This window comes from Ambystoma mexicanum, chromosome 2p (genome assembly GCF_040938575.1).
Source record: "Ambystoma mexicanum isolate Mex_15411 chromosome 2p, UKY_AmexF1_1, whole genome shotgun sequence".
Taxonomy (NCBI): domain Eukaryota; kingdom Metazoa; phylum Chordata; class Amphibia; order Caudata; family Ambystomatidae; genus Ambystoma; species Ambystoma mexicanum.
In genome coordinates, this window is record NC_090923.1 from 301,114,946 (window position 1) to 301,131,451 (window position 16,506).

Genomic DNA, 16,506 nt, shown 5'->3' on the forward strand with positions numbered 1-16,506 from the left:
AGAACGCGCTCTGACCAACCAATCGTCCAGGTAGGGATAGACGTTAACCCCCCCCTCTCCTGAGACTCGCTGCCACAACCCCCATCAGTTTGGTGAAAACCCTTGAGCGGAGGTCAGCGCGAATGGCAGAACTCGAAACAAAGTGAGAACCGCCAACCTCAGGTACTTTCTGTGCTTGGGATGGATTGGCACATGAAAGTAAGCATCCTGAAGGTCCAATGATACCAACCAGTCTTGGAGTTGGAGAGCCTGAAGGACCTGAGAAAGGGTTACCATCTGGGACTTGTCCTTCCTGAGGAACTTGTTCAAGTTTCTTAAGTCCAAGATGGGTCTCAATCCTCTGTCCTCCTTTGGAATGAGAAAGTAAGGGGAGTACCAAACATTGTTCCTCTCTGCTACAGGTACGTGTTCTATTGAACCTTTCTCTAGCAGGGTTAAAATTTCCTGCAACACGAGCGGAATCTGGAATTTTGACAGAGTTGGTTCCCGGTGGATGGTCCTGAGGCCTTTTTAGGAAGGGAATGCAGTAACCCTGAGCTACTGTCTCCAGTGCCCAAGCATGTGAAGTAATGCCCCGGCATGTTTTCAGATGCTGAGAGATTCTGCCTCCCACCAGGGTTTTGTGTGATAAGGCCTAAGAGTGATTTGGAGGCGGCTGCAGCAGCGGCAGAGGGGAAAGATGCCGTTCCTGGGGCTGGTTTTTCAATTTTTCCTCGTCCACCACAAGCAACATTTCTCTTGCCTCTTGGAATGGCCTGTCCTCTTCCTCTACCAAAAGAGGAGTAGTACCGAAAAGAACGACCTCTTGGAAGAGGAGCCTGAATAAGGTTTCTGAGGCTGTCGCATGGAGGCGCTAAGGGATTTAGCCGCCGCTTTTGAGGTCTAGTTTTTCCAAGCTTTCATCAGCTTTACTACTAAACAGCCTCAAGCCATCAAAAAGCATGTTGGGTAGCCTGGCCTGCACATCTGGTGCAAACCCCGACTTCCTCAACCACGCAAATCTGCGTAGCACTGTGTTTGAAGCCATGGATCTGCTGATACTATCAGCAGTATCCAGTCCAGACTGGAGACATTCCCCCATTGCCTCCTTTCCGTCTTTGACAATATTCAGGAAGCCTTTCCTTTACTCGCCTTCCTGAATATGTTCAGCTGCTGCCGAAATTCAGTCCCACAGGGTATGGGTAAACCTGGCCAGGATATAGGTGACATTAGTTTGAGAGCCATGCTACCCGAGGTAAAGACCTTACGGGCCCAAGCATCTACCTTCTTATCCCCTCTATCCGGGGGGGATAGATATATATGCTGTTTGTCTTGAGGAAGTTGCAGCCTGAATAACCAGATTTCTGGAGTGGGATGCCTACTTAAATAATCAGGATCAGAACTAGAAGTTCTATACTTCTTTGGAAAATTATTGTTGACTGCAGCAATTGTATCAGGAACTTCCCAGTTTTTTTCTACCGTTCTATGAAGGGCCCCATGTAAGGGGAGAATTGGATCCTTCTGGGGGCCCTGATCAAGTATATCAGTCATATTATCCTGATCAAAAGTGGGTGAAGCTCTACCCTCTACCCCAGCCCATGTATTTAACCACTCTATTTATTAGACTCCTGTACCCTGAATCTGCATGTTCTGCAGGGTCAGGTTTTGCAAATTCCAGCTCAGGTGACGTATCAATGCCACTAGAAGAGTGAAGGGTAGGTCTCATTTTCAATTCTGGATCAATTCATTCTTCTGGGACCTCTCTAGTACCATATTGTACTCCCAAAGGAGAAACTTCTTCAGAGCCACTTTCTTCAAATATAGAAGACAGACTTAAAGAAGTCTGACTTAGGTAAAGGAGTAAATCTCCTTTCCTGTACATGAGTATGGGTCGAAGGAATCGAAGGAACCTTCAATAGTATCAAAGGAGTCTTCGAAGACACCAATGGCGTCTTCAACAAAGGCGTCGAAAAAGCTTTTGGCTTCGATGTCGAAGCTGTCGGCGCTGATGGGGTTCACAAGGTCGTCAAGGGCTTCAACAACTTATTTTTTTACACCGTGTCGGGGAACACTCAAGTCTTTCGAGGTTCACCTTTACTACTGGATTTTTCCACAGTAGTTCCCGACTTCCCTGTGTCGTCAGACGGGGGTCTGGCTCTTTTGAGGCTTCTTTGAGGGGGTTGAGGCCGCATTCTCAAAGACCTTCCTCATCATCCTTCTAAATTCATCCCATTTTCTTTGGGAATCCGACTTAGTCGGGCATCGTACCAATTCGGTAGACTTATCTGAGGAAGAGGGAGATCTATGTCTCCTCTTAACCTTTTTTGAAGAGGAAGCTGAAGAGCGTCTCGACCTACTGCGTGATCAAGACCTCTTAGAATGTTTACGATGATCCGATTCATTCGAATTGCTCGATTTCCTATGTCTTTTTGACAAGCCTTCGAGGAGGCCTTGGAAGCTTCCCGCCCCACCGCCATTTTATCTCTCCTCTCACGAAGGGCCTTCTCCGTCATCAGCTGACAGAAGCCACAGTCGCCGGTTCGATGTTCTGAACCCAGGCACCGAAGATAAACGCGGTGAGGATCTGCAATCGACATCTTCGATCCGCAGTCGATACATTTTTTTAACCCCGTCTTGGGAGTTGAAGAAGACATTTTCTGAAGAAAGTTTCGAAGCTTTCTTGAGAGCAAAGCAATCAGAAAAACGGAACTGAAGCCAACGGACGCGGCACAAGCTATTTATACTGATGGTGACGAGGGACATCGACGTCACAACCTCGTGCACAACGACCTCTGCCGAGAACATTTTTTCCGTTGCAGTGAAGCTAGCAGGATACGAATATCATAAGATGAGGCATACGTGGGAGGATACAATTGATTCGAAGTGAATGTTATTCCATTAGAAGATTGGATGGATTATATATCTGCCTTGTATTATGTAGAAGAAAGGCGTAGATCGATAGTTGAAGTAAAATGGTCAGCTGAAGAAATTATTTTTCCCTTTTGGACTGGCAGATATGTAAAAAATAATTAAGAACATGAAGTCATCAAGGACACCGGGACCTGATGTGCTAGCTAATATAGTATTAAAACGTAACCTAGATAAATGGCCGGCAATTCTGGTAGAATTATATACCTGGATCTGGAAAAATGGCATGATACCGGATAGCTGGAGAGAAGCTATTTTTATACCAGTTTGCAAAAAAAGGGGGGGGGAGAAGTTAACCTAAAAATTATAGAATACTAGCGATGGCAGATAAAAGTTGCAAAATGTTCTGCTGCCTTCTACTTCAAATGGAGCAGGAAAAATAATCTCATCTCACTGTTACAAACGGGATTTAGAGCTGGCTTCAGTACTATTGATAACATGCTAAATTTTAAACTTTGTGGTGGCCGAAGCTTTTAGACAAAAGACCAAATTATATGCTTGTTTCATAAACTTCTCTCGAGCATTTGACTGCGTGGACAGGGGGAGATTGTGGGAGAAATATGCTAAATGGAAATTGTGTCCAATAGTAGTTCACCTTCTAAAAGAAAGGTATAGACAAACAACAGTAGTTATGTGTATTAACAAAGGAAGGGAAAGATCTCCCCCAATTTTCACAAACTTGGGTCTTAAACAGGGTTGTGTTACCTCTCCCACCCTATACAATTTGTATGTCTGACATGGGAGAAGGTTTCGAGAATATTAATAATTTCCCTCATTGGAGACATACCGATTTATTGGATGTCTTATGCAGACAATACGATTATCATAGGTAAGACTCCTATTGGGCTTCAGAGGTCGCTCAATCAATTAAATAGATATGCTCAAGAAAATAACCTTAGCATAAATGTGGGTAAAACAAAAATACTGTTCTTTGGGGGCAAGGGTGGGAAGCAGAATGGTCCTAAATATAGTTGGAAGATTTAAAACGCAGGACATAGAAGTGGTAGATACATATCCTTACCTAGTTATGCCAGTTAAGAACTGTCCCCCTAAAAATCATTACGTGTATATAATAGAGAAAAAGGTATTAAAGTAATGGAATGTGATAAAAAACCTTTATATCTAAAAAGGGGGGAGGTCACTCGGTTGAAGATTTGATAGAAATATATATAATATATAAGACTTGATAGAAATATATAATATATTAATATATAATATATAAGACTTGTCTTGTTCCAGGAGTCCTATATGCGTTGGAGACAGCAGCGTCTAAATATACACAGAATTTAGGAAAAATAGAGGGTAAGCTCTGAAAACCGATATTGAGATTAGCGAAGGCCACGCCCATTGAGGCTCTTCGCTGTGAATTAGGGTAAACATCATTGCTTACCCTCTGGAAAATAAGGTGTTGTCAACTGTACATAAAAATGACGCTAGAAATTAGCAAGGAAGATAGGATGAAGATCATTGGGGAAAAAGCTCTGGATAAATAAAAAAAAAATGAAGCCTTAAAGGATCTGACAAATACTTCTATAGATTTCCTAAAGGAGATAAATATGCATTTACCCAAGGAAAGCCAGAATATTCCCAGATTGTATAATATTCTTAAAAAGAGGGTGATTTATTGGGACCAGAACAATAATCTGGATAGCCTGGGAAATAAAAGGAGATTTGTTACATACTGCCTGCAAGGCATGCTTTCGAATATCCCTCGCAGCTATCCGTGAAGGTGAATAGGGAATTTACTAGAGTCATAACATTGAGGTTCAATATGTTAACACAGTTATGATTATGTAGGTTCTTGGTTTGGTATCCCGACGGGAAACAAATTGTGCAGATTTTGCAAATTGGAGGTCGAGACTCCGAGACATTTACTAACTGGATGTAATTCACTGGTGGGATTGAATCACAAGTTATAATGATTTCGTCTCGAACAAAAGGATGATTATGTCGGATCAGTTTTAGTCTGTAATCTATATGGCAAAAACTATTGTATATGTGGGAGCAGCCTTCTATATATGGAAAAGAATACTGTCAAAATGGGAATAAGTCAATATGGTGAGACATGATAAAATGATATGAAATTGAAATCTCGCAGGTAAACTGGTATTGTGGGATGATCACAGAAGGATGATAGTGGTATCAGATATGGAGTCAAGTTATCCCTTTTCCAGGTATATTATGAAGAGAAAAAGTGTTGTAATAGGCCTGTATGAAATTCATTTTAGAGATGATGATTAGGACATTTGGATAGGTGCTATACTTATGTTTCTTAATATGAAATATTGTTAACTGCCTAATTGTACGTGTTTTATGTATATGTGATTTTTAACAACTATTTTAATCAAGTATGTAGTGTTATAATTGTAAATGGATTTTCTCGATACTGTGATATGTTAAGTGTTTAAGGTTTTTATTAACCAAATACACTATAAATAAAAAATTAATTAAAAAAAGAAAGACGCAGAAAAGGAGGTAAGACAGCAACACAACATAAGTTTGCAGCCCAAGGGGAGAGGAAGCGGGGATCGCATTTAGGATCCTTTAGTGGGATTTAGTAATCCCCATGATGATTTCTCTGGAAAAGCACGAGGGCCAGGCGCAGCGGACACATCGTCCGATCGCTCATAGGAACCTGGACCCTCCTCAGGGAGGGGGAAGGGTCGGGAGTTCATGTTGACAAGTTGGGGTACGGGGGATGGGAGTGAGCCAGAGGTAGAGACTAAGTCATGGAAGGGAAGCCACGGAGAGGAGGGAACGAAGGAAACCCAGATGAAGGACCTTAAAATACTAAAGTACAATGTGAGGGGACTTAACAGCCAGTCAACGAGAAAAAATAGAACACCTCCTTCAGGGAGAAGAACTTGATATACATACAAGAAAACAAGACAAATGGAAATTTCAAATCAGGGGATGCACTCAAATATACGAATCTAATACCAGGGAAAATAAGGTAGGGGTGTTGATCGCACTACACGATCGGCTGGGAGCACAAGTCAAGGACTCTGTAGCGGACAAGGAGGGAAGATATATATTTCTGAACACAGTCATAGGAGGCCAAATGATAACACTGGCGTAAATATACGCTCCAAATACTGGACAGTGTGGCTATCTAAGGGGAATCCTGTCAAATCTAGAGACCTTTGCTAAGGGGGACATCAACATAGCGTGGGTCCCGGGACAGGATAGGAGTGGGAATACATCACAGGGAACAGAAGGCCCATACAAAGCATTACGACGGAAGGTGGCCACAATGGCCCTCCACGATATTTGGAGGGTAATTAGGGGGCCATGAACAGGGATTCACCCACTACCCGCATGTACACTCCAACACGTGACAGACAGACTACATCTAGGCATCTACAGGGTTATTGGGGAAAGTAAGAAATCGAAGTAGGATCTATATCCCTATGAGACCATGCCCCACTGTGGATAAGGATGAAGTTGGGAAATATGAAGGGGGGACTATGAAACAGGAAATTCCCCACAGACCTACTATATGACCCCGTACAGGGCGAATAATAATAAGAAAAGATTGAGCAATATTTCAGAGAAAACGAATCAGAGGAGGTACCACAGGAAATAATATGAGCTGCTTTCAAGGCGGTAGCAAGGGGGAGCCTCATAGCACTAATGGCAGGGAAAGATAAACAGAGGCGGCAGTGGGGAAAAGACTTGGAAGAGAAATTAAGAGACATACAAAATGAAAAGGCAAAAGCCCCAAACAATAAGCTAAGGAAGGCTTTGAGACATATTCAGGGAAAACTAGAGACACTTAGAACTAAGAAGGCAGAGAAAGCACTACTATACCTGAAGCAGTGGCACTGTGTGAAAGCCAATAAAGCTAATAGACACCTAGCCAGACAATTAAAAGAAAGAAATGGGACCCAAACAATCATAAAACTCCAGGACAAGAAAACAAATGAAGACATGGGAGAAATATTTAGGGAGTTCTATAAGAGGCTACATGCATCAGATAATCCCTCAGAACAACAACAGGAAAACTATATAACAAGACTCACCATTCCACATATAACGGAAGAGAAACTGGCATACCTAGATGAAAAAATAATGGAAGAGGTAAAAGAAAAAAGCCATAATGGATCTACCGAAGATTAAACCCCGGGCCCGGACAGATACCCGGCTAGCTTCTATAAAAAATGTTGTGTCATTCTGACCCCAATCCGTAGCATTGTAAAATATATTGCCAAGTTTGCCAGTGTGGCAGTGATATTCTAGATCAAGAGCTGCTTCAGTGACGTAGCACAGATATATATTTTCCTATGATGTGCTAGTATTGATTTGAGCAAACAGTTTTACCGATTGGCACAAATGATTTGGTGTTTAGATTTGATTTGAAGTAGAATACATCAAATACACAGTAAATCCTTTATCAAATTTATTCTAAAAGTGAGCTGTAAAATACATCATTTCGATCCACAATTTTAGACAATATTCAGAGTAAGGAGAGAGGACAAAAGTTAGGGTGGGGTTGGGAGGAAGGAGTAGGACAGTGTTACTCTCCACATCCTACTGCAATCATCAGGTTTAGTCAAGCTTCGGGCGGGTGATTCAGCCATTAATTTAAAACCAGTCACCACAGTTTATACATTTTTAAACCTTACAAAATTCTTGCAAGTGCCCCCTACATCTTAGAGTTTAAATACACCAATGGGTCTCAATCCAACACAAGTTTTAATTCCTATATTTTTTTTAAAAAGTTTGACCGGGCTTCCTGATTTAAAAAAACAAATCGTTATCATTGGATGAATGCAGCCTTTTGGAGAGCAGGAACGATAAGATGATTTGTAGTCATCAACTCCAATTAGCTGGCTCAATAAACCCTGCTCATCCAAATACTGAATGTAACCCATACAATCCAACAATTGCTGTTCCCAAAAGGAATAAAAATGCTGCAATTAGGAAACTAAATGCAGTATTCCTTCCGAACGATCTGTATAAAAAGAAAAAGAAATCCATCCCCCTGAGATACAAATATGACATAAAACAAATTAATCTTGATCTGTATTTGATAAAAGAATCAAGCTAGGATTACACATTTATGCAAGAGGAAAACTCGGGACATATGGTCCCTATTAAGTAATCCCTCAGTAAAATCTACGACCACCATGCAATCAGCAATTAATGGGAAGATTTTATTTACTAACGAAAACACAAGTTTCTAGACAGAATTTGCCTCATGCTAATCCATGGACAGCAGAGGATTTCATTGATGTTATTAAAAAACCTAAGTGTTCCAAAGTAGCCGGGCCTGATGGCTTCCCACCTTGTGTAATAAAAGAGGATCCTCACTTTTGGGCTACTGTATTGAATATTTGTGACCTAAAAAATTCCTGACTCCTGGAAGACATCCATCATCATTCCTATTCATAAAAAAGGACCAATAGATAAACCCGAAAATTTCCGGCTCATTGCATTAATCGACGTCGCATAAAAGATATTTACAGCATTAATCTTGAAAGAGCTAACCCAATTTATAAACACTCATCACGCTGACCCGATTTCAAACAGGGTTCAGGAAACTCATGGGTACACAACTCTATGCTACGATAATCGCACATCTTGGCTTCTTCACATCAGGCGGGCAATGGCCCCATTTTTCTGGCCCTCCTTGACTTATCCTCTGCATTTGACAGCGTCATCAGTAGTATTCTGTGGGAAAAGTTGATAAGTTACAAGATCCCCCCCGCATATTATTGCCATGATTGCTTTGCTACATGACGGTACCAACTATGGGTGAGGATTGATCAGACAGGCTTATTATCTGACCTGATTAGGACTGTAATTGGTATGAAACAGGGCTGTAATCTGGCAGCGATACTATTTCATCTATATCTAGCAGATTGAGGATTTATGGGCCCTTCAAGACTCTTTTCCTGTGAAATTGGGTGGTTTACAATTGAACTGCTTAGCATTTGCTGACAATGTCATCTTGTTAGATCGCACCCCCTTTGGTCTTCAAAAGAAATTACATCACTTTGCTTCCCACTGAACCCATAGAAATCACACATAATGGTCCTTACAAACAAGAAAAAGGTTATCACTTTCAAATGGAACATAAATAACAATCCCATTCATCGCACACTGAATGTGGTATATCTGGGATATAATCTTACTAACACTAATGCAATTCTTAAAAGCCAATAATATATCAATCTGAAAGTGGTCCCACTTATTGCACAGAAAATGATGTCGTTTTTCTTTAATACCTTTAATTGATTTCTATCTGTTAAAAGGTAGAAGCAATTATATTATGTGGGTTGGATTTCTGTCTTCTACCCATTGATGGAGTTCTGAATTGGATACAAGGCATGCTCTGGAAGAAAGTTTTGCACTTCCCTAACTCAATTATCCTACATGAACTGGGCTTGAACTCTTTGGCTTCCAAGCTGATGTAGAGAATCTAATCTTGGTGTATCTAACCATGAAATGTTTAACTAAATAGGCAATCTGTTGTGCACTTGTTTACACCTTCTATATCTCATAAGAGCATCTTACCCGTCACCCTTTTTAATAACAACCTATTCATATGTTGTCTCAAAGTTGGGCTGCTGGTTAACTACATTGTAATCAATTGTGGGGAATGGAACGATCAATTGTGTTTTTAAAGTGGAACATTTTGGGGACTTGTCACTGCGTTAAATCTCTGAAAAAGAAAGCCATCCCTAGGGTATGTAGCTCTATTCAACTTTAGATTAATTAAATATTATGCTTTGCATCATATATTGCAAGCACAGAAAGAGTAAAACATCCTAGATATTCAAGGCTTAGAGGTGATATAATGGGTATCAAAAAGTCTGTTATGATGCCAAGTTTAATCTTAATTATTCTGCTTTTTCTTTGAAATTTGTCAGTAAATCTTTCTCGGTTTGTTTTCTAGTGTTTTTGCTGAATGAATTTTAATGTAAATGTTGTAACGTTTTGAACGTATTAGATTGCATTTGATTGTTTTATCATGATTTTTAAATTTGTTGTAAAGGTGCTCGCACCAAAAACAATATAAACAAAATTAAAAAACAAAGTTTGCCAATCGGTCTACGAAACGGTCCATTGATGAAAACAAAACCTTGTAAACAACCACCTCATGTCAAAGGAAGTTAAAAGCCACTGCAAATATGTTATGGAAATTTTATGTACATTTTATTACTGTCAATATTTTACACATGTCTGTAGTTCAACCAGGCTGCAAAGATGAGCATTGCGTTTGTGTGCGATCCACATCACAAAGGTGGTCTGCAAGTCCTGGGAGTGTAGAGAATCCATCAGTAATCTTATGAATTCATTAAATGAAACCAATAAGTGTCCATGACAAATGGCAGCGGATGTGCAATGCTTTTGTTAGTGTAGTCACTTGTTCAAATCTCTCCATTCTTTAAAGCATCATCAAAATTCCGAGCAAGATCTGGAACTTCATTATCTTGACAGAGATTGGACTAAAATGGAACTCAGCATTTATATTTACTAATAAAAACAATGGCTCTTCGGAATAACAGTTGTCACATTTAAAAAATGTATCTATTCCTTGAAAACAACAAGTTACTTTCTTACCTGGTAACGTTTTTTCGATGAGATGTTCCAATGACGTATTCCACATCACTGACAGGTAATCACCACAGCTGTGCTACTTTGGAAAATGTTCGGCGTCGAGTCCTGCGTCAATGACGTCGATACACCCCTTTGAGGGCCTCCTTCAATGGCTGAAGTCACCCGATGTTATATGTAGGATGTAGTTTTTTCCTCAGAACGTGTGGCACCAATCTTCTGCCAGTATTACTAAAGAAAGCCTTGACGAACCCTAAGGACAACCCTGTCCTTATGTAACACCGTGAAGGGTGGCTTGGCGGATAGTGCTTGCAGCTCACTCACTCTGCGAACGGAAGTAACCGCAACTAAAAATACAGTTTTAAAGGTCAACAGTCTCAAAGGGCAAGAATTTAAGGCTCAAACGGAGCGCCCATTAGGAATTTTAGAACAAGGTTCAGATCCCAACCGGGCACCTGGAAAGGTGACGGTGGAAACACATTAGTGAGCCCTTTCAAAAACCGAGAAATCAAAGGAATCTTAAAATAAGAACACACCTCAGAGGAGCGCTTAAATATGGACAGAGCCGCCAGGTAACCTTTAATGGTACCCACTTGCAGGCCCTTGTGGGCTAATGAAAGCAAAAAAGACAGAACCACAGGAATGGCACATGAAAAAGGATCCACATTCTTAACCCTGCACCAGTCGCCGAACTTTCTCCAACGGTACAGGGACTTTGTTGCGGGCCTTCTGGCCGAAAGCAACACCTCCATCACGTCTTCAGGGAGGTTCCAATTCTCATATCCCAACCTTTCAGAAGCCAAGCATGAAGGTTGAGGGACTTGACCTCTGGATGGAGAACCTGACCCGCCTCCCGTGAGAGCAGATCGTCTTGGTAGGGAAGACGGCGTGGAGGGCAAATGGACATGTCGAGAAGGTCTGGGTACCACGTTCTCCTGGCCCATGCCGGAGCAATGAGGATCATTCGGGAATCGAACCTCCGTAACCTCTGCAGCACTTGCGGAATGAGGGGGGACTGGAGGAAATGCGTACAGCAGTGTGAAGGGCCACTCCACTACGGAGACGTCCCCTAAGGCTCCTCTTGGAGGAAATACCCACAAGCAGAATCTTTCGCACTTCCGGTTGACACTGGTGGCAAAGTGATCCACTTGTGGGGTCCCCCAAAGGGCGAAGATCTCCAGGAGAATCTTCTGAGCCAGCTCCCACTCGTGAGACACTGTGCTCTGCCTGCTCAGAGCGTCCGCTGCCGCGTTTTTGTCTCCGGCCAGATGAACTGACGAGATCAAAATTTCCTGCTGGATGGCCCAGAACCAGAGCTGCATCGCCTCTCTGAACAGGGGGAGAGACCCTGCCCCCCCCCTTTTTGTTTAAGTAGTGCATGGCCACTGTATTGTCCGTCAGAATCAGGCCATTCTTTCCCCGCACAGCCGGCAGAAAAGCCTTCAGGGCTAGCCTGACGGCCCTCAGCTCCAACAGATTGATATGGAGTCTGGATTCCGACGGAGACCAACGACCGCTGACTGTCAACTCGTTGGCATGAGCTACCCATCCCGTGAGGGATGTGTCCGTCACGATCGTCACCTCCAGCCAGGGTAGCCAAAATGGAGCCCCTTTCATCAAATTGCCTTTGACGGCCCACCACAGAAGATCCAGGGCGACCGAGGGCGGCACTTGAACTGGATCCGACATCCTGCCGGAGGCCTGCGACCACTGCATCTTGAGAGCCCACTGCAAAGATCTCATACGCAGCCTGGCCTCTGGCACCATAAGAATGCAGGATGCCATGAGGCCGAGCAACCTCAAGAACTCTAATGCCGGGAGACTCTGGGCACGTTGAAACTTGTCCACCATCTTCAGAATGTGATGCGCCCTCACCTGGAGAGGCGAACACTGCCCCAGAGAAGTGTCAAGCACTGCTCCGATGTACTGGAGCCGCTGGGTAGGTGTCAAGTGGGACTTCAAGTTGAGGGAGAAGCCCAGCTTGTGAAGGGAGTGGCAGGTGACTGACGGATGATCCAGGACTTACTTGGGAGAGCGCGCCCTGATCAACCAATCGTCCAGGTAGGTGTAGACGTGAATCCCCCCCATTTCCTGAGATACGCTGCCACCACCACCATGAGCTTGGTGAAGACCCTCGGGGCGGAGGTCAAGCCGAACGGCAGGAGCCGAAACTGAAAATACAAGTTGCCAACCGCGAACCTCAGGTACTACTTGTGCTTGGGATGAATCGGCACATGAAAGTAAGCGTCCTTGAGGTCGAGAGACAACAACCAGTCCTGAAGTTGAAGGGCCTGGAGGACTTGAGAAAGAGTAACCATCTTGAACTTGTCCTACCTGAGGAGCTTGTTCAAACCACGCAAGTCCATGATGGGTCTCAATCCCTGTCTTTTTTCGGGATCAAAAAATATGGGTAATACCATCCCTTGTTCCTCTCCGCCACAGGCACCAGTTCTATGGCGCCTTTCTCCAGCAGGGATTCGATTTCCTGCGGAAGGAGCGGATCCAGACTCTTCAAAGAGATTCCCTGGTGGATTGTCATGAGGCCCCTGTCGGAAAGGAAGACAGTAGCCGTGGGCTATGATCTCCAGAACCCACACATCTGAAGTAATGGCACGCCATTCTACAAGATGCTGCGCCAGTCTTCCCCCCCCAACCGGCGAACCATGGGACATGGCCTCATGACTGAGCTGAATCGGCTGCGGCAGTGCCTGAGGGCAAAGAGGCAACTGCCCGAGCAGCTTTGGCACCTCGAGTACCTTGTTTTCCACCTCTGGCACTCCTATGTTGGCCCCTTTGACTGCCCGCTCCCCTTAATCTACCAAAAGACGATCAGTATCGAAAGGAGCCTCCCCTCCATTGCTGTCCCCTAGGATGAAAAGGCAGAGGTTGGCGGACTGCAGCACTCAACAACTTCGCTGCAACTTTGGAGGTCTGCAACCTCTCAAGGCTCTCGTCAGCCTTGCTGCCAAAAAGATGTACACTATCAAAAGGCATGTTGAGAAGCCGGGCTTGTATGCCAGAAGCAAACCCCGACTTCCGCAAATGTGCGTATCACGGTGCTCGCCGCCATGAACCAGCTGATACAGTCTGCCATGTCCAGACCCGACTGAACGGATTCACACGTGGCATCCTTGCCATCCTGAACGAGGGCAAGAAAATCATCCCGTTCCTCCCCTTCGGGAATATGTTCAGCCACCAAAGACACAATTCCACAGAGTGTGAGTGAAACGTGCTAAGGCACACACGGAGTTGGCTGCCTGTAAAGCCATACCCCCTGAAGAAAACGCTTTCTTCGCCCAGCCATCAAAACGTTTATCGTCCCTATCAGGAGGGATGGTAGGGTACGACGTCTCATTTGCCAGGGCCGTAGCCGCCTGCACCACCAAACTCTCCGGAGTGGGGTGCGTCGTCAAGTAGCAGGGGTCGCTACTGGCTGGACGCTCTTCTCTCGGCAACAACTTGCTCACTGCCGGGAGACTCTCCGGAGCAGTCCAAGCCGCCGCCACCCTTCTCTGTAAAGCCATATGAAATGGCAGCACCGGGTCAGTGGGTGGACCTTGGATGTCAGGTCATCCTGCAGAAAATCCACTGGTGGCGCAGACCACCCCCAAGTACTCTGTCACCCTCGACATGAGACGCCATTATGAAGACTCGGCGTGCGTGCCAGGCTCAGGTCTACTGAGCTCAACCTCCGAAGAGGTGTCCAGACCACTGGCGTTGTGCAAAGACTGACGCAGGTCTTCCAACTGGCTATGACCAGACAAGACAAGAGTTCGTCGGGAACCTCATCAGGAAACAAACCTTCATTAGACCCTTCATCCACCTCAGAGATGTAATCCAGAGGATGGAATGAATCTCTGGATGAAGGCACAGAAAAAGGTTCAAATACAGGCCTCACCGACTTCTTCAGGGCCTTCCTCAGAGTTTCCACCGATGCACGGGGTACCTCCGGTAAAGCCTCCACAAAAGGCGTCGAGGACGGAATCGGCATCGAGCGTGGCGCCGAATGCTTTGACACAGGCCTCGAGGGCGGTGCCGCGAGCGTGTCCTTCGATGGCCTCAGCACCAATGGCGTTGATGACTTCCTCGGAGGCGGAGCCTCGAGAGAGTCCCTCGACGGACATGGCGCTGATGGCGTCAACGTCTTCTTAGAAGACCTCAAAGGCTCCGATGGTCTTGATGGCGTCGAGGACTGGGACCTGGAACGGGCATTGCTAGAGCGATCGACCTTGTCCGATCAGGACCTCGACGGCTCCCGATGATCGCGACAACCGCCTGAGCCCAAAGGCGTGCGAGCGGCGGCCCTAGCGCGTTCCTTGCCGTCTTCTTTCGAAGGTGCGGAAGGAACGGAGCCCTGCGATTCAAAAATCGCCATCATCTCCTTGCGAAATGTGTCCCATTATGCCGGAGATGAATGCTTGTTGGGACAAGCTACCAGCCGTCTGGTGGAGTCCTCGGACGAGGAAGGCGACCGGTGACGGCGCTTCCGCGAGTACTTAGAAGAGGCAGAGGAATGGCAGGAACCACTCCGGGACCGAGACCCCCTGGACTTATGCCGACGCGGAGAGTCACCCCTCGAATCGTTGGTCGAAAGCCCAGCGGATCGCGACTTTTGGAGTTTGGAAACCCTACCTACAGATAACTTCTTCCGCTCCCGCAAGGCCTTCTAAGTCAAAGACTGGCAATCGTCACAGTCATTGGTGGCATGGTCCTTGCCGAGGCACCAGAGGCAGCCGTTGTGCGGGTCCATAAGCGACATCTTGGAACCACAGTCCCGGCACTTCTTGAAGCCTGACCGCGGGGTAGAAGAAGATGAAGACATGATTTTTCACAAAAACCAAGGACGAAGAACCGTTTCAAACATAAGAACCAAGGCGCACCGAGATTCCGAAGTGAACACGTTCGCGGAAAAAACAGAACTTCAAGGCTACGGGTGTCGTGCGTCCTACATATAACATCGGGTAACATCAGCCACCGAAGGAGGTCCTCTAAGGGGCGTATCGTCGTCATCGACGCAGACGACGAAGATTTTCCGAAGCAGCACAGCTGTGGTGATTACCTGTCATAGATGTGGAATACGTCGGAGGAACCAATCCCCTCAAAATAACCACATCCACATATAACCTCATCCCAAAAGTCAAAAATGCACATTGACTTTTCATGTACAGGTATATTACCGAAAAAAAAAAACAATCCAAACAAAAGTAAAACAATACATATCAAATAATTGATTAAGTTTCGAAACTGTGTACCTTGGTTTGGTCTCCAGTTTTTTTCCCGTCTGCTTGATTTTTTGATTGCTTTCCCTTTTTCCCCCAGCTTGGTTTGTTCCCACTGACATGGCTAAACGAAAAAATACAAAATGAAAAGGTAATAAATGCACAATTTAGTTGCATATTCTTTGTTCTTAACTGCTAGGATTCCAGAATCCTATAAATATGCAGCAATGTTCAACATAACAGTAGTTCTACAGTAGCAGTGATCTCGGAGTAGCTATCATTCAGTAATCACAAGCTTAAAAAACATTCCACACCACCAAAACAAAATCAGAAATCTATTAACATTTTACAATTACATTCAATAAAATTCCAAACAAAAATAAATACAATCTCATAACCAATTTCTCATAGAAATGGATGACTTTCCCGTCAAAACTTTGACACTGGTGGCTGTGAGCTCATAGAAAGTTAGGCAACAGCTCATTTCCTTAGCTAGGAAATGCCAATGTTGACGCACACATAACATGATCAAGGAAAGATTGTTAATCAATATATAATAGATAACTTTGCTAGAGAACAACCATTTCACGAGCATACATTTTCATTCAACTGAAATCCTCTCCAGATAAACCAGCTTACAATTGTTTACATAGCAGTAACCTTATTATTAAACAACTTACTCATAATAGTGCCTAACATGCTCCCAGACCATACACATGGTATGTCGTGTGAACTAGGTATAAACCAAAGAATTTTGCAAAGTTAAAATTCTCTACTGAATGGTCAATCTGGGAAACGATCGTTGAATGTGCTGTGA

The 16,506-nt window shown here is 44.3% G+C and overlaps 1 protein-coding gene across 2 annotated transcripts in view; it reads right to left on the reverse strand.

The window, feature by feature from the left end:
• The window catches only part of FAM120A (family with sequence similarity 120 member A), a 1,536,407-nt gene that overhangs the window by 1,046,402 nt on the left and 473,499 nt on the right, over nt 1-16,506 (reverse strand). For both annotated transcript variants that reach the window (XM_069643586.1, XM_069643587.1), the window contains exon 8: nt 15,723-15,813. In XM_069643586.1, the coding sequence (XP_069499687.1) occupies nt 15,723-15,813 (91 nt within the window). The remainder of the gene's footprint in view (nt 1-15,722; nt 15,814-16,506) is intronic.